The sequence below is a fragment of the Myotis brandtii genome, unplaced genomic scaffold, assembly GCF_000412655.1.
Source record: "Myotis brandtii unplaced genomic scaffold, ASM41265v1 scaffold231, whole genome shotgun sequence".
Taxonomy (NCBI): Eukaryota; Metazoa; Chordata; class Mammalia; order Chiroptera; family Vespertilionidae; genus Myotis; species Myotis brandtii.
This window is the reverse complement of record NW_005358689.1, coordinates 1,577,899-1,596,300: the sequence shown is the minus strand read 5'-3', so window position 1 is coordinate 1,596,300 and position 18,402 is coordinate 1,577,899. Positions and strand designations below refer to the sequence as shown.

General features: G+C 46.5%; 1 protein-coding gene across 1 annotated transcript in view; it reads right to left on the bottom strand.

Annotated features, from left to right (window-relative positions):
* The window catches only part of DNAH14 (dynein, axonemal, heavy chain 14), a 152,975-nt gene that overhangs the window by 18,261 nt on the left and 116,312 nt on the right, over positions 1-18,402 (bottom strand). The window contains exons 54-65 of the mRNA XM_014539918.1: positions 17,595-17,726; positions 16,872-16,967; positions 14,466-14,606; positions 12,773-12,988; positions 9,483-9,713; positions 8,753-8,874; positions 6,191-6,435; positions 4,825-5,246; positions 4,546-4,744; positions 3,228-3,464; positions 1,801-1,886; positions 1,328-1,484 (exon numbers count right to left, since the gene is read on the bottom strand). Coding sequence (XP_014395404.1) covers positions 1,328-1,484; positions 1,801-1,886; positions 3,228-3,464; positions 4,546-4,744; positions 4,825-5,246; positions 6,191-6,435; positions 8,753-8,874; positions 9,483-9,713; positions 12,773-12,988; positions 14,466-14,606; positions 16,872-16,967; positions 17,595-17,726 — 2,284 coding nt within the window. The remainder of the gene's footprint in view (positions 1-1,327; positions 1,485-1,800; positions 1,887-3,227; positions 3,465-4,545; positions 4,745-4,824; positions 5,247-6,190; positions 6,436-8,752; positions 8,875-9,482; positions 9,714-12,772; positions 12,989-14,465; positions 14,607-16,871; positions 16,968-17,594; positions 17,727-18,402) is intronic.

Below are 18,402 nucleotides of genomic sequence, written 5' to 3'. Positions count from 1 at the left end.
TCCGCAGGCCGACGCTCTATCCACTGAGCCACACTGGTCAGGGCTCCGCCTCGCTTGACGCGAGGGATGGGCATCTAAGTTTTGTGAGTAGGCATGGGCAGCCACGTTCGTTACCCAGTTGTGTAAAACTGTTCTTTCCCTCCATTCTGTTGCTTAGAACTTGGATTCGTGATGCCTAGCACCCTTGCTGCCATCCTGGGCTAAGTCTTAAGTGGACGGCACCCGGGTGGCAGGCACAGAGCCAGCTGTTTTACACAGAAAAGTTTCCGACGAGAAAGTCTGTACATGAAAGGCATTTTGAACGAGATTCTGGCCCAGTGGAGTCCAAGTTTGAAAATGGTGAGTCCTAAAGACGTGTTTGATTTGGAGGTGATGAGGAACCGAAGACAGATGAAGAGAATAGTTTGCTTAGGGTCTGCAGACCCAAGACAAGAAAATGAGAAAGAAAAGCATTTGGGGTTTGGAGGAATACAGGGGCTGGATCAGAAGGACCAATTCCTGATCGCTTCTTTTCTAACATACATATTTTTCATGAGTTGATGTCAATTGAACAGTTAACAGATACAAGGGAAAACTCAACTTTCTGATCAATAATATGTGTTTGGGAGATATTTCCTGTCTGCACAGAAAACTAGTGCTGATAAATGTTTCCATTATTTGTAAATCTTATTCCTCTTTGCCCTTTTACAAGGGTTCATTCTTTCTGTTTGTTTTTCTAAAAAAATATATATTTTTATTGATTTCAGAGAGGAAGAGAGAGGGAGAGAGAGATAGAAACATCAAGGATGAGAGAGAATCATTGCTCAGCTGCCTCCTGTGCACCCCCTACCGGGGATGGAGCCTGCAACCTGGGCACATACCCCGACTGGGAATTGAACTGTGACCTCCTGGTTCTTAGGTTGGAGCTCAACCACTGAGCCACGCCGGCCGGGCGAAAGGTTCATTCTCAATGTACTTTAAAATTGTCATCTGGCCGTAACCGGTTTGGCTCAGTGGATAGAGCGTCGGCCTGCGGATTGAAAGGTCCCAGGTTCGATTCCGGTCAAGGGCATGTACCTGGGTTGCGGGCACATCCCCAGTAGGAGGTGTGCAGGAGGCAGCTGATCGATGTTTCTCTCTCATCGATGTTTCTAGCTCTCTATCTCTCTCCCCCTTCCTCTCTGTGAAAAATCAATAAAATATTTTTTTTAAAAAATAAAATTGTCATCTGTCCCTTTTCCAAATGTTTGAGTAAGAACGGGAAAATATTTTAAAGCGGACACAGCCCTACTTCCCCACAGCTTTTGACAGACGGTGGCATCACCTTACTGGCTTGGCAGCAGCTTACCTTGCGAGTGAATGAGTATCATTGGAGTCCTGGCGTTGGAGTCTTTATAGGATTCTTTCAGGTTAATTCCGGTTCTGTGAATATACTCACTTCCTATTTTTTCAGTCAGAAACTTTCTCACCGAGTTCTTCAAACGCTCCGGTCTGAGAATTTTTATCTAGAAAAGAAAACGGGAGATCAAGTGAGGCAAACGGCGAGGGGCGGGGCCTGGCCACCATGGCTGGGAGGATCTGTGCTCTCCGTGCGGTTGGTCACGGCCCTTTGTCACCCTCAGGCTGCTGGCTCTTGCTCCGTCTCCTTGACCAACCAAGCACTTATATAAACTTCCTCCACGGTTCTCGTCCTTAACCCCAAGGACCCCTGAGCCACACCGGCCGGGCGGCCGACTCAACTTGAAATCGGAAGGGTTTAAGTTACTGTTCAAGTGCTCGAAACATGGAGAATACCGATGATCTGCTCACAGCACGTCTTACCAAAATAAGTCTTTGAAACGGAGTGAGTTTCTCCCAGGGGAAATTTACAGGACGATGTAATTCTTCATGTTCATTCAGAAGTTCAGCTGGATACAATTTAGAGAAAAGGAACGAGGATTAACCATCGAATACTTTGGTTCACTAGAAGATGCCACAAATGAACAAAACGAGCTAACAAGCCGAGTGGAGACAGACTCGTTGGTAGAGAGCAGGCTGATGGTGGGGTTGGGTGGAGGGGGATAGAGGAATTGGGCAAAAGAAGAGAAAAAAAGCCTTGGACACAGATTAGAAATATTGAATTTTCCTCTATTCTAATTGAAGAATTCTTGACTTATCCTGGTAGCATTGCCTATAGATGTAATGTTTGGTATTGAGCACTTGAAATATGGCTTGGCAAATTGAGGTGTGCTGTTAGTGTAAAATCTACACTGGATATTAAAGGCTTAGTACAAACAGTGTAAAATATCACATTAACAAATAAGCAAAGAAAAAAAAAGAGATTCATGAACACAAACAACAGTATGATGATTGCCAAAGGGAAGTACAAGGGGATAAAGGGGGACAAATGGTGATGGAAGGAGACTGACTTGGGGTGGTGAACCCTGAATAGGGGTGACGTGGGTGGAAGGGGCAGGAAGTGAGGAGGAAGCGCTCAAACTGAAGAAAAAAACAAAAAAATGGAAAAGATCTGCTAAAAGTAGCAAGTCATTTAAATTAAGTTCTATTTCCTATGCAATTTTTAGAACACGTCTCTTACATAAAAACAATACCTAAAGCACATCTGGCCGAGCTCAAAAGGTTCACCATCACTGGCCTAGGGGGACAAATGGTGATGGAAGGAGACTGACTTGGGGTGGTGAACCCTGAATAGGGGTGACGTGGGTGGAAGGGGCAGGGAAAAGTGAGGAGGAAGCGCTCAAACTGAAAAAAACAAAAAAATGGAAAAGATCTGCTAAAAGTAGCAATCATTTAAATTTAAGTTCTATTTCCTATGCAATTTTTAGAACACGTCTTTTACATAAAAACAATACCTAAAGCACATCTGTTAGCCCTCGCCGGTTTGGCTCAGTGGATAGAGCGTCGGCCTGCGGTCTGAAAGGTCCCGGGTTCGGTTCCGGTCAAGGGCACGTGCCCGGGTTGCGGGCTTGATCCCCGGTAGGGGGCGTGCAGGAGGCAGCCGATCCACGATTCTTTCTCATCATTGATGTTTCTCTCTCCCTCTCCCTCCCTCTCCCTTCCTCTCTGAAATCAATAAACATATATATTTTAAAAAAAGACATGCTTACAACGTAGTAATGTTCCTCTCTTGGATTTTTCATCATATAAGCTACCGGACTCCATTTACAGGGGATACTCTACACACACACACACACACACACACACACGGAGGCGGTCGAGCTAGGTCACAACGTGAAACGCCTTCTTACTTTCCTCCGGCGATTTCTCACTTTCATCCGGGGAGTCCCTTTCTGCAGAGAAAGGTGTGCCCAGCAGAAGGTACAGGGCCGTGCTGGCTTGGAAGGCGCTCCACTGGGACACGTTGAACAGCAGGGACCGGCACAGGGAAGAGAAGGCTTCCAGTTGACGGCTGAGGTACCGGCACTGCTTCCACCTGGCGTGCGAGACCCAGCGCAGGTGCCTGCTTCTGTCCATTTCATACAGGCCTGGCGGGGAAGGAGAAACGGTCACATTGCGGGGGACACATCCTGCACCTGTGAGGGACGCGTTGCAAAGTCGATGCTCAGTAAGTACCTATTGTTGGGAGAGAGCTATTTCACATAACAACCCCGTATAAGAGAAGCCCAGCGACCGAACGGCCGAATGACCTGAATGACCGGTCGCTATGACGCGCACTGACCACCAGGGGGTACACGCTCAACGCAGGAGCTGCCCCTTGGTGGTCAGCGTGCTCCCACAGTGGGAGGCCGATCGGGGCCAGCCAGCCGGGGGGGAGGGACGGTGGGAGGTTGGCTGTGGGAGCGCACTGACCACCAGGGGGAAGCTCCTATGTCGACCGGTCATAACAGTCACTTAGGCATATATATATATACTAGAGGCCCGATGCGATGCACGAAATTCATGCAAGAGGCTCAGCCCTCGCAGCCGCAGCGGCTTGCCTTGGCCCTTGCAGCCCTGGCTTCATCCGGAGGGTTGTCTGGAAGGACGTCCGGAAGGTCGTTTGGCTGTCCGGTCTAATTAGCATGTTACGCTTTTATAATTATAGATTGTATATGAATTCCTTATTAGATATATGATTTGAAACATTTCTCTCATTCCATAGCTTGTCTTTCGCTCCGTTGCCTGGGAGGTTTCTATGTCTGATGTGGTCCCGTTGGCCTATTTTTTCTTTTGTTGCCTGTGCACTGGACTCCGCCCAGGACTTACCCAGCAGCTCCTCAGGGTCTCAGGCCTTTGGCCTGAATCACACCAACCAGCTTTCCTGGATCCTCCAACTTACAGGTGACAGACAGATCATGGAACCTCTCAGCCTCCTAATCATGTAGATTAGGGTTATCTTAGCCGTAGCCATGGTCATTCATTCACCCCGAAGTTACTGAGCACCAGTGATATGCCCAACAGCATAGGGGGTACAGCGATGAGACGGACATTGCCCTGGACCTCGAGCTGCTTTTAGTGTGACGCACACAGAAGCACTGACATGAAGCACCTTAGGAATCTTCAGTGTTTTTTTTTTCTTCAGGGAAATAGCTTGTTACCAAATCCGGAGACACGACTTGCACTTACGATCAAGACGAGGGTGCGGCATCACCCCTTTGGTGTTTATCAAGATGCTCGAGTAGAGGAAGATGTTCCACTCCTCCTCTGGGAGGGACCCGATGCCGTCCTCGGGGGGACTCTCGCTGGCGTTATTCTTCATGATTGCGGTGCAAAGCAGGAAGGCGAAGCAGAGTTTATGCTGGTTGAAGAGAGCTGCAGAGACCACCTACGGGGACAAGAAAACCGTCAGGCGAACGCGGTGAGAGAGAACACGTGTGCAGAATTCGCCTTCAGGGCTGTCCTCACCTTAAATATATTCATGGTCAGCACATCGACTGAGTTTTTAAGATGCTTCTCTAAGGGAGGTTTCTCCAGTTTCAACTTGGGTTCTTTGGAGAGACTTACAAGTTCGTGAACTTTCTTGGGAGGGACTTTCTCCCTTTTCAACCCGTGTTCTTCCTGCTCTTTGCTTTTGGAAACGACCGACGAGAGGAAAACCTGGCGGAACCAGTCCAGGGAGAACTGGTACATGTGATTGATCTGGGTGAGACTGGCCACGACGAAGTAGAGCAGGGCCCCCCGGGTCGCGATGGGGAGGTAGTTTTTACGCGTTGCCTGGATTTCACTTTCTGCTTTTTCTGTCTCGCTGATGCGCTTGGAGATTTCATTGGAAGTAATCTTGGATTTTCTCAAGGTGTCTATGATTTCCTCGTTATCTAGGACACATCCTAAAAACAAACAGGAAATGAACGTCAATAAAAGCCGCTCCCATATCCAGTGGCAGCGTCCTCATTCTGTACTCGCTACGTAAGAGTTTTCGCTATCGGCTTTTTGTGGGTTTTGTTCTGGAGATGTGCTCTCCAGTGAAGATGAGTCATGATTCTATTAAGTTTGAATAATGGTACACATGCCCCTCTTCCCACGCCCTCATCTCTTCTTTAAATTACGTTCGTGTTTGCGGATTCTATTTTTATTGCAGGCACGTAAGTGGTCATTCCATCGTGATGAACGCATTTCCACGGTGACCCGCTATACACAGAGAAGATGAAAATAAAAACTTCCAGAAATGAACACGGGTACCCTCATTTCCTGGGACGCACTCGAATATTTCCTATTGTTCTCTATTTTCAAAACAAATACAAGTGATCATGACCGATGAGACTGATTTGTCATCCCATGAAGAGGGTGCCCTGCTTTCTGGGAAGGGGAGAGGGGGTGATCAGCCATGGCCAATGAGTCAATGAATCAGGCCTCCATACAACCCAAACGGAGTGGCAGAGCTCCGGGCTGGTGAACACGCGGGTTTGGAAGAGTGGTCACTGGAGAGAGCAAGGAGGCTGCGCGCCCTTTCCCTATACTCTGCCCTATGAATGTCTTGCATTTGGCTGTTCCTGAATTATATGCACATTTTTGTGAATCCTCACCAAAGGCTACCATTGATGTTTAGAGCGAGTGGAAGGGAGGGGAGAGACAGAGAGAGAGAAACATAGATGTGAGAGAGACACATCGATTGGTTGCCTCCCGCACGCGCCCCAACCGGGGCCAGGCATGGAGCCTGCAACCGAGGTCCGTGCCCTTGACCGGAATTGAAGCCGGGACCCTTCAGTCCGAGGGCTGACACTCTACCCACTGAGCCGCACCGGCCAGGGCGCCACTCAACGCCGTAACTTGCCTTGTGTGTTCTCCAGCAAATTCAGCGTTTTTTCCTCCAGTTCTTCCAGCGTCGTCGCATCCAGGGAAATGCTCTCCAGCAACTGGAAGCGCTGGTTCTCCAGGTGAGGGACTTCGTGAGTGACGATGGTGGACAGGAGCTGATCTTGCAAACCCTGGAAGGTCACGGTGAAGTTGATCACACTGACGGAGTTGTAGACGGCGGGAGGAAAGTGCGGGTTGTCTATTTCTGTAGATAAGTATAACCTGGAACACGAGAAAGGTTTCATCGGTTAGTCGAAGGGGAACATGAAACCACTTTTTTTTTAATAATGAAAAAGATGTTTCTCCTGGAAGTAAACAAGGCTCATTTTCAGCGCTATTCTACCTTGTACACAAGGTGGCTCTCTGTGAGTTTGTACTCTGTGGATACATTTGCTATGTAGGACTTTTAAAACGCAACCACACATGATGTTCGTACTACATCTGGCCTGCAATTCAGGACACAGTAAAGACGAATGCGACATAGTAGGCGCTTTGACCTGCCCGTAGGTCATGATAAGACTGGTTTTTTCCCCGGAGTAAGAAGCCGGTGGAGGGGTCTGAGTCCAGGGGTGACAGGATTTGTTCTTAACGGGACAAGTCTGTCTGCTCTTGAGAGCAGTGTGTGCAGAGGGAGGCGGCTGGTTACAAAGTGGGAGATGGTGGCATGGAGCAGGTGGGACCAGCGGGCGTGGTCAGGAGGGGTCAGACTTCATTGCAACCCGACAGAGCGGAGACAATCCTCTTTCCTTTCGATCGGGGGGTGAAGCGGGGACTTAGGTTAAGGAAGTGGCCCGAGATGCATGGCCAGAAAGTGACAGGGTGGGCTCTGCTGCCCGTCTGCCCTCCAATCTAGAGGCCTCTACCACATCCCCAAACACACATTCTGACACCAGACCAGGCTGTCGATTCAGGAAAACGTTGCCTCGTTAGCATCTCCAGGGCTTGGCTTAATAAATGGCATGGTGTTCAGCGAGGGGGAGAGGATGGGTTGCACGGAGCTTTCCTGAGTGTGTTCCGCAGGAAGCCACTTTCTGGAGAGGGCCAGCAAGCGAAGGGGTTGTAGGTCCTCGTCGGGAAGAATCTTGTTGAAGTTCGTTAAACTCAGAGCTTTAGAAAAGTAGAGGGACCCCTTTTTGTTGAGCGACACCTACTAAATCCCTTGAGGAACATGCTTTGAGGAACATGCTTTGGTAGATGTGGAAGGAGGCTGGAGACAGAACCCTAAGGCGTGAGGATTTGGCAGCCCTGCTCAAGGGTGAGAGGGGGCCCAGGGGCCAGCAGCGGACGGAGCCAGTCTGCCCGAGGCTTGGAAAGGAGGTAAACACACCAGGAAAGGGCTCGTTACAATCGTCCTCGAATTCTCTATGCCAGCTACTCCCTCACCCAGCAACCTCTCCTTGCCGGCTACTCCCTCACCCAGCAAAAGTAGAGGGACCCCTTTTTGTTGAGCGACACCTACTAAATCCCTTGAGGAACATGCTTTGAGGAACATGCTTTGGTAGATGTGGAAGGAGGCTGGAGACAGAACCCTAAGGCGTGAGGATTTGGCAGCCCTGCTCAAGGGTGAGAGGGGGCCCAGGGGCCAGCAGCGGACGGAGCCAGTCTGCCCGAGGCTTGGAAAGGAGGTAAACACACCAGGAAAGGGCTCGTTACAATCGTCCTCGAATTCTCTATGCCAGCTACTCCCTCACCCAGCAACCTCTCCTTGCCGGCTACCCCCTCACCCAGCAACCTCTCCTTGCTGGCTACCCCCTCACCCAGCAATTTTCTGAGTATGGAGAGAGTGCATACGACCTACACCTCAACTGTCTGCTTCCCATGGGAACTGTGTTTTTGTGGTAATTAAATTAGACTCTACAACTGTGCTCTGAAGTTAGCGGGTGGGAATCACTACTGCCTGGAGCAGGATGCAATGTTTTTATGCGCCCAGCAAAGATCTCTGTCTTTTTGCTCTAGATATCAAACACGGGTCTTTTTCAATGGGAGCGGAAGCTCTGCCTGTTGGTTAGGCTAACGCAGTGGTCGGCAAACTGCGGCTCGCGAGCCACATGCAGCTCTTTGGCCCCTTGAGTGTGGCTCTTCCACAAAATACCGACTTCTGCGCATGGGCCACGAAGTTTCAATCGCACTGTACGTGCGCGCCCACACGTGGTATTTTGTGGAAGAGCCACACTTAAGGGGCCAAAGAGCCGCATGTGGCTCGCGAGCCGCAGTTTGCAAGCTGCTGTGGGTCAGGTAGGGCCAGGCCTCCCGCTTGCTGTCCTTCCTGCACAGTTTCTGAAAACCCCGTGGAGACCACACACTTCCCCAGGCACAGCTGGAAAAATATCAGCGTGCAATGACTGAATAAACAACAATTCATTCTCTGTTCTGTATGCTGAGGGCCAAGACACAGAAACTGAAAACACGAACAAAAGAAGAACATGCAAAATGCAATCTCGCTTCTCCCCCCAGGAGACGCTTATGGGGCTGAAACAGGACCTTCAACGTGATGGTCTGAGAAAACGGAAACCTTTGGCTCAGTGGACTAGGACCTTACCTAAACTTGGAATTATATTCAATCTCAGAGTCATTGACCCGGATGAAGGAATGGCCTCTTCTCTGGTAGATGTCCTTCTTCAAAATCGCCTTCAGACTTGGAGGCAAGGTTTCAGGGAGATCCTGAAAAACCCAATAGATGGGAGTTAAACAAGTTCATCTTACACAGAATAAATCGGTGGAAAAGACACAGCTTTAAGAAATGCGAATCTTTTCTCATTTTTTTAAATTGACTAAGCAGTGGTTCTCAACCTGTGGGTCGAGACCCCTTTGGGGGTTGAACGACCCTTTCACAGGGTTCGCCTAAGACCATCGGAAAACACATCTATAATGACATATTGTTTTTGTGATGAATCACTATGCTTTCATGATGTTCAATTTGTAACAATGAAACGGGGGGTCACCACAACATGAGGAACTGTATTAAAGGGTCGCGGCATTAGGAAGGTTGAGAACCACTGGAATAAGGTATTACATATGTGTCCATATCCCCCCATTGCCCTCCCTCCCCACTCCCATACATACGAATCTTATTAATATCTGGACACCAGGAAAGGACAGACCTGAGAAAGCTGGACATTGAAAACTCACCGTATAGATGCATGTATTTCCCCCCCGAGGAGTTGACCTGCCACTTCCTTTAAGGTCTCACTCAGGCTTTTTTGCTCAGTGCATACAATGTCTGTGTCCTCGGCCTGGGACGAGGGAAGCCGGCCACCGGGGGCACATACCTGCAGGAGGACGCTCCCTCCTGTCTGCATAGCTTTTTCAATTGTCCTGATGTAATCGCTGTCCCGGATGGAGCACTCCTGCAGCCGCGGCCCTTCCATCTGGCGGATCCAGTGATACGCTTGCTCGTGGGGGTCAATCAGCAGAGGCCACGGCAGGCCGTTCTGGATCAGGATGGCGTTCTCCGTCGAATACTGACCAAGAGGCAGCCCCTGCTGATGCCACTGGCGGAGCTGGAACGAGACCACGAATGCGTTCATTGTTTTGTGAACTTCTTCAACGTGGTTAATACCTACAGGACGTACCCGCCCGTTAGTCGCCTGTAGCCCAGATCCACCGGCGTGGTCCAGCTGGGCTGGTGTTTAAGTCGCCCTTATGTGACTTCATAACGGCCCCTAAGTGATGCTGGCCCTAGCCGGTTTGGCTCAATGGATAGAGCAGGGGTCCTCAAACTTTTTAAACAGGGGGCCAGTTCACTGTCCCTCAGACTGTTGGAGGGCCGGACTATAGTTTAAAAAAAACGATGAACAAATTCCTATGCACACTGCACATATCTTATTTTGAAGTAAAAAAACAAAACGGGAACAAATACAATATTTGTATTTGCATGTGGCCCGCGGGCCGTAGTTTGAGGACCGCTGGGACAGAGCGTCGGCCTGCGGACTAAAGGGTCCCGGGTTGGATTCCGGTCAAGGGCACATGCCCGGGTTGCGGGGTCAATCCCCAGTAGGGGGCGTGCAGGAGGCAGCTGATTCATGATTGTCTCTCATCACGGATGTTTCTATCTCTCACTCTCCCTCTCCCTTCCTCTCTGAAATCAATAAAAATATATTTAAAAAAAGAGTAGTGATGCTGGCAATTCAGATGTGCCAGAGAGAAGCCGTGATGGGCTTCCTTTTAGTGAAAAAGTGTGTATATATAGAAAAAAACATGGAACAGACCGACAGCTGTCAGAGGGGAGGGGCAACTGGGTGAAAGAAGGTGAAAGGATTAGCCAAATAACATATATGCATAGCCCATGGACATGGACAACAGTGTGCTGATGGCCAGAGGGAATGGGGTGGGAGGCTGGATAGAGGTGGGCAAAGGTGGGGGGATGGGGACATCTGTAATATAATACAGTCAAAAATAAAAATAAAGTAAAAAAAAAAGAAAAGAAAAGAAAAACAGCCCTAACTGGTTTGGCTCAGTGGATAGAGTGTCGGCCTGAGGACTCAAGGGTCCCAGGTTCGATTCCGGTCAAGGGCATGTACCTTGGTTGCAGGCACATCCCCAGTGTGGAGTGTGCAGGAGGCAGCTGATCGATGTTTCTCTCTCATCGATGTTTCTGACTCTCTATCCCTCTCTCTTCCTCGTTGTAAAAAATCAATAAAATATATTAAAAAAAAAAAAGAAAAGAAAAAAACACACCAGTATATATAGGGCCTGGTACCATCTGCAGTTCCAGGCATCCCCTGCTGACAGGGGGGACTACTGTACTTGGGATCGATAATATCAATTTGGAAAAACTGATCTACAGAACTTTAACTTCACAATATTGAGTGTTCCAGTTCATGAACATGGTATAACTCTTCATTTGTTCAGGTTTCTTAAAATTGATCTCCGTATTTTATAGTTTTATACAAATTTTTTTTTGATAATTCATATTGATGCTATACAAATGGCACCTAAAAACATGGCTATTTGTTGCTGGTGTAGAGAAATGCAATTGGTTTTTGCCTACTGACTTTAATTCCAGAAACTTGGCTAAACGTTCGTTAATGCTCATGATATATCTACCTATTCTCTTCAGTTTCCTAGGTACATAACACCTTCAAAATTTTTTACTTTTTTGTGTTTTTCTTTTCCAACTCTAATAGCTTTCTTTTTCTTGCCTTACTGCACTGTCTAGGATCTCTGGTCTAGAGCTAAGTAGGTACTTAGAGCTAACCCTTTGTCATGTTTCCAATCTCAAAGGAAAAATTTTCACTAATGCTCATTTTTTTTTTCAATCCTGGTTTCTTCTTTGACTTGCGATTAGTTTAGGAATATATTTCGTAATTTTCAGAAATATCGGGTTTTTCAAAGAAACTTTAAATTACTGACTTCTAGCTAATTGCACTTTGATCAGACACCATAAAATTTAAATCCTCTGACGTTTGCTGAACTTTATTTGTGGTCAACAAGGCCAATTTTGGCAAAGTTCTCTGTGAGCTTGCATAGAATGTGTAACCTGCAGGTGTGGGCTGCAGAGTCCTATTGTGCCCATTATCCATTTGTTAATCATGTTGGGCAAATCTTCTCTATTCATACTGACTTTTGTGTCCTTTTCCTACGGGTTACAGAAAGAAGAGTCTTAAAATCGTTCACTATGATGGCAGGTTTGTCCATTTTTATATGAAGTTCTTTTAATGTTCGTTTTATATGAATTTGAGGTCATGTTATTAGGTACAAACAAATTTAGAATGGTTAACGCATTCTCGAAGACTTAAACCAATTCTTACTGTGTTGTAACACATGGTTATACAATTCTAGCAATCCCTTTTTGCATTAAAGTTTATGCTCTCTTTTTAAAAACATAATCTATAGAAAATGGGGAGGAAATTTACCATAATCAATCTTTGTGTTTTAGATGTGTCCTCTCTAAGTAACATATGATTTCTGCTTTGTATTTTGGTTTACATTTTTATATAGTCTTATAAGCTTAGCCTTTTAATTGGACCATTTACATTTAATGTAATTATTGATTTATTTGGGTTTAAATTTGTTCTTAGCGTTATAAAAACAAATTGCTCCTGAGAATTTGTAGGTTGGATGGTCAATTTAAGTTATCAGTAGGGGAACCAATTTAAAATTATACTCTCTGGGATACCAAAACAATGGTGTACGTCTTTTTTATCCTTTCAATATCAGCATGGAACTTACATAGATAATAAATATCTATTGATAAATTAATAAATGTGAGGTCTATATTCTGGCTGTTTCTAAGAACACTGCCCGTGATTTAATAAGTTCACCAATTTATTAATGAAAGGAGTTTCAGGGAAAGAAATTGGCTATATTTATTAGACAGTGTTGCAATGAGAAAAAATGTATTTTGTGACTTTTGCCCAAAGGATTGGGAAATAGTAGATGCAACTAATTGAGGAATTAAAACTATAACTTAAAAAAAAAAATTTAAGGCCTAGAACAGACTTCAGTACTTTCGTTTATCAAAATGATTTGGGGGAAAGACCCAAGCCAAAAAAAATGCACATGCAAAAATTCAAATCAACGATAAAGCCACTCAACTGGATAGTAGATATGGTAGTACCTGCTGTGTTTGTGCCATGACTTCAATTAAAGAAAAGTCAGAAGACAAAGAAATGTTGTTTTTAGTGCAAAGATTCTCCCACTTATTCACAATCAGCTCGCGGAATTCTGCTGTTAAGACTCCGCTGTAGACAATGCACGCTGCTGAAATCAGGATGTCGCCCACAATCCCTTCCAACTTGCTGTCTATCTGATCAATTGTTTCTTGCCATCGAGTCTAAATGTTAAAATGAAAATGAGTTACTGGTCTTTGCTATAAAATCTACTATTTCGAGACATTTTGGAAATTAAATGGCCCCCCCAGTTGGATCAATCATTGCCATTCCTATTCCTCTGCTCCTGCTGTGGTTGTAATACAATTAATCATGGCTAAAATAAAAACACGCACATTTTTTTTAAGGGAACACGATTGTAATACAATTAATCATGGCTAAAATAAAAACACGCTCTTTTTTAAGGGAACACGGGTCCTATTTTTGGATTTGCCAATGGGATCATGTTTGCTAAGATGGATAGGCATTTCAAATTCTTTGTGTAATAAAGCAGGGCAACTAAAAAAAATAAATCATATTATGTTATTAATGGTGTTCAATAATAATAATGACCAGTATTTATTAACTCCTCACTTATCTGATAGACACTTTACTTTGAAAAATCTCATTGGACTCTTTCAATATCCTGTTAAATAAAAGCCACTGACTTCATTTTAATAAAGAGGAGGAAGTTGATGGTTAGAGAAGTTAGGCAACTTGCTCAAGTTCACAAAGCTCTCCCTGGGTGGCTGGGGTCTGAACCCACGCTCCCTGGCTGAGCGGCCTCCTCCCTCGACCATGTCTGTGCTTAACTGTCGGTAAATGAAGCGCGCTGGCCGAGAACCCAACCTCCGGCAGCTGAACACCTGGGCTAACGCTGATGTTCGACCACCGCTCAACATAGAGGCTCTCAAGGACATAAACGGAGGGATATGATCTCCCTCTGATGGGTCTAACTTCATAACCGCCTTTTGCCTGCCCTGTAGGAGTCTTCCCTCATAGGTCTCTACTTCAGGTTCTCAACCTGTGGGTCACGACCCCTTTGGGGGTCGAACGACCCTTTCACAGGGGTCGCCCAAGACCATCGGAAAACACATCTATAATGACATATTGTTTTTGCGATTAATCACTATGCTTTAATGGAGTTCAATTTGTAACAATGAAATTGGGGGTCACCACAACATGAGGACCTGTATTCAAGGGTCGCGGCCTTAGGAAGGTTGAGAACCACTGCTCTGCTTAAACCAACTAAATTAAAATGATGTTGAGGATTCTGTAACATCCTTTGAGAGAGCTGAGGTCTGACTACACCTACTCGGCTCACTAGGGATTCCAGGATAGACAAGGAAGATGAGTTAGAAGAGAAATAATAAGATAAGGTGAAAAAGGTCAGATGACGGACAAAAGAAAACATTCTTTTCCCTTCCTGGCGCCCCCCACTCCCTTTCAGCCCCATCCCTTCTGATACATTCATCCTGGGTTGTCCCTGTGCTGGAAAAGAGAACCTGACACTCTCACAGAGTTTGACTTGGCATCGCACCAAGGTGTGCTGATGCCTTAGGGACCAGCGAAACAACTTCTGACCTTTGGGGTCGGTCACCCCTGTTTGAAGACAAGCGTGAGAAATTAATGGAGGGGACAGAAGACCAACAAAAGTCACACCTTCTCATCTCCCAGGGCGGTGAGTAGCACAGACGCACAGTACATGCGCCTCATGGCGAGCTGTCTGCGACCTGCTAGTACTTCTTTCTCGGCAACGATGTCTCTGTAGGCTGCGTGCAAAACCTGCAAATGTTCTTCAACCTGAAAGACAATTAATTTATTATTGAGATTAATCTTATTTTGCCTCAAGAGTTTATTTCTATGTATAGAAATACTAGAGGCCAGGTGCACGAAATGCGTGCACGGGTAGGGTCCCTAGGCCTGGCTGGTGATCAAGGCTGATCAGGGCTTTCCGGCTGCCGGCCGGGGCCTTCCTTCGTTCCGCGCTGCCCCCTGGTGGTCAGCGCATGTCATAACGAGTGGTCGAGCTCCCGGTCGATTGAACTCTCAAGGAGACAATTTGCATATTAGCCTTTTATTATATAGGATAGTGTGTAAACCACTTCATCTTCACATCCTGGAAAATCTTCCAGGAAAGATAAATTATTTTACCAATAAAAATGTTCACTGCAATACTTAAATAAATAATCCCTTGATATTGAAGTTTTGTTTTTTTAAGTAGAATTTTATTGGTTTCAGAGAGGAAGGGAGAGGGAGAAAGAGATAGAAACATCAATGATGAGAGAGAATCATGGATCAGCTGCCTCCTGCACGCTTCCCACTGGGGATCCAGCCCGCAACCCAGGCATCTGCCCTGACCGGGAATTGAACCGTGACCTCCTGGTTCATAGGTCGACGCTCAACCGCTGAGCCACGCCAGCAGGGCTGAAGTTTGTTTTTTTAAGTGCCATCTTCAATAAATTACATAGAAGAAAACTCAGGTACTAAACTTATGGACCTGGGTCTTAGAGAAGATTTTATGAATTTGACCCCAAAGGCAAGGGAAATAAAGGCAAAAATAAATGAATGGGACTATATCAAACTGCAGAGCTTCTGTCCAGCAAAAGAAACTGCCAAGAAAATGAAAAGGCAGCCAACCAAATGGGAGAAGATATTTGTAAACAGCAGCTCTGACAAGGGGTTAATATGCAAAATACATAAAGAACTCATACAACCCCACACCAAACAAACAATCCCATCCAAAAAGGGGCAGAGGAGCTGAGCAGACACTTCTCCCAAGGCATACACATGGCCAACAGATATAATATATATCAGAGAAATGCAAATAAAAACTACAAGGAGATGCCATCTCACCCCGCGAACATGGCCATTGTCAACAAGACAAGTCGTAACAAGTGTTGGAGAGGTTTTGGAGAAAAAGGAACCCTCAGTCCCTGCTGGTGGGAATGTCACTGGTACAGCCACTTTGGAGAACAGCATGAAGGCTCCTCAAAAAATAAAGAATAGGAGTTACCGTATGACCCAGCAGTCCCTCCTCTGAGTATCCACCTGAAACATCTGAAAACGTTATTGGCAAAGGCATCTACAATCCATGTTTATTGCAGCTCTATTCATGTTGGCCAAGACATGAAAGCAACCAAAGTGTCCTTTGATAGAGGACTGGATGAAGAAGATGTGTTACCTAAACCCCACGGGATGCTACTCAGCCTTAAGAAAAGATGAACTAGCGCCATTAGTGACAAGATGGATGGACCGCGAGACTATTCTGCTAAGTGGAGTAAGATCAGTCAGAAAAAGCGAAGAACCGTTTGATTTCACTCATATGTAGGATATAAAACTGAATCTCACAGACGCAGACAACAGAGGAAAGGAGTGGTAAAAGGTGGAGGGGGGCCGAATATATGGTGACAGGAGATGATTTGACTTCGGGTGGTGGGCATACAATGCCATACACAGATCATGTTTCACTTGGAACCTGTGTGATAGTACTGACCAGTATCACCCCAATAAAATTAAATTATAAAAAGGGGGGTGAACAGAACAAGTCACGCGGGCGTTCGAGTAGACCGGGGTAAGGGATGATGGTATTTTGGCTCAGTGGTCTCCCAACTTTTTATCTCAGGTATCCCCCAAATTATTATAAAAACAATGTGTCCGCTCATCTATGTTTAAGGTAACATTTATATTTTCCATCATCTATAATAATAAAAGTGTCAAGTGATAATTAGACCGTATGACCTTCCGGATGAAGCTGGGGCTGCCCGGGTCCCAGATGCCTGTCGGCGGCCAGAGGGAAGCCCGGGTCCCGGGTGCCAGAGGGAAGCCCGGGTCCCGGGTGCCAGAGGGAAGCCAGTGCCGGCAGCCAGGGGGAAGGGAGGCCTACTCTTGCGTGAATTTCGTGCATCGGGCCTCTAGTTTCATCGTAACTAAGCTCTTACTACCTTCATGATCATCCCCATTTTATCTTCAACTTATGAAATCTACTGAGATGATGACTCTTTCCGGATGCTGTTGTCTAGTTCATAAAGGTGTCGACAGTTTAACGAGTAAAAAAAAATGTCTTACCAGCTGCAAACCTCTTTGTTTTTCTGCCAACCTTTGTTGCGCAATTTTTAGAACGTTCTGGGCTTCAGCGACTTGGATCTCTTTCGGGCCCACCACCTTAAAAGGAATGTCGCAACATGTGAGTGTTAAGGAAGTCAAGTTCACTTTTTACAAATGCCACTTTTGTTTAAAAATATATTGTTATTGATTTCAGAGAGGAAGGGAGACGGAGAGACAGATACATCAATGATGAGAGAGAACCACTGATGGGCTGCCTATGGCACACCCCCTACTGGGGACCAAGCCTGCAACCCGGGCAGGTGCCCTTGACCAGAATCGAACCCAGGACCCTTCAGTCCGCAGGCCGACGCTCTATCCACTGAGCCAAACCAGCCAGGGCTAAAATGCCACTTTTGTTTAAAAGACATTTATAAGTGTCAACCCTTAGAATGAACTTGCCCAGAATTATGTGTACAGAAGGAATATAAAATAGTTTAATATGGTGAAATATAGTAAAAACAAACAAATGAAACAGCAGCATCGTTGCCATAAAGATCGGACTTGGACAGGAGGGCTCGATAGCTGTGCGCGTTGGCGTGTGTTTGATTACAGGTTGTGTCCTTGCGTATTTCTTTCCTGAGAAGTTCACTTGCGTCTTGGTAAATGAACAGTGTTCCTGGATACTTCATCCGTGCGAAGTGTCGCTTCCCAGCTGCTTCAGACGTTTAGGAGGGGAAAGCGTACCTTCCGAACGTTGTGGTAGTTGTTCAGAGCTATGATCCACTCGCACATAGAGCAGCAGGCGACAGACACGTGGGCGATCTTTTTGGGGTGGAAGTCGGGTAAGGTTAAAAACTTCTTCAGCTTCATGAACACCTGGAGAGAGCGTGAGCGGGGTGTTAGGTGAGAAAGACCTATTCTTGATCTGAAGTCCTCCCTCATCCACCTTAGGGTGAAATTTTATCTCCTGTCAGAAATACCCAGCTGCTCCCGGGCAGAAGGAAAACAACATACCGAGCTGGCCCTGCCTGGTGGCTCAGTGGTTGGAGCGTCGGCCTTTGGACCGGAGGGTCTCGGGTTTGATTCCTGGTCAGAGGCACATACCTGGTTGCAGGTGTGGTCCCTGGCCCTGCGCAGGAGGCAACCAATCGATGTCTCTCTCTCATATCCATGATCCTTCCTCTCTCTCTCTCCCTCCCCCCGCCCTCCCACCCTCTCTAAAAAAATCAATGGAAAAAATATCCTTGGGTGAGGATTAACACCCCCCCCCAACACATGCCTCAGCACATGTGATCTAGTACCAATGATTTTTTCCAGAGGGGGAAGCCCCCAGTGCAGACATCGTGTCGCTGCTGCTATTGCTACAGGACCTTTGCTACAGTTTTTAAAAGAGGAGCTCCGTTTAAAAATAAAAATAGAACTCGTTAACTTTCTCCGGCTTCGCACAAGTTGGGGTGCGCGGAGGTCTGAGGTCTCCTTCCTGTGGCCCTCAGGGGCGAGGGGCTGGGGACCCCAAGAGGGGAATGGGCTGGACACTCCTGTTCAGAGGTCC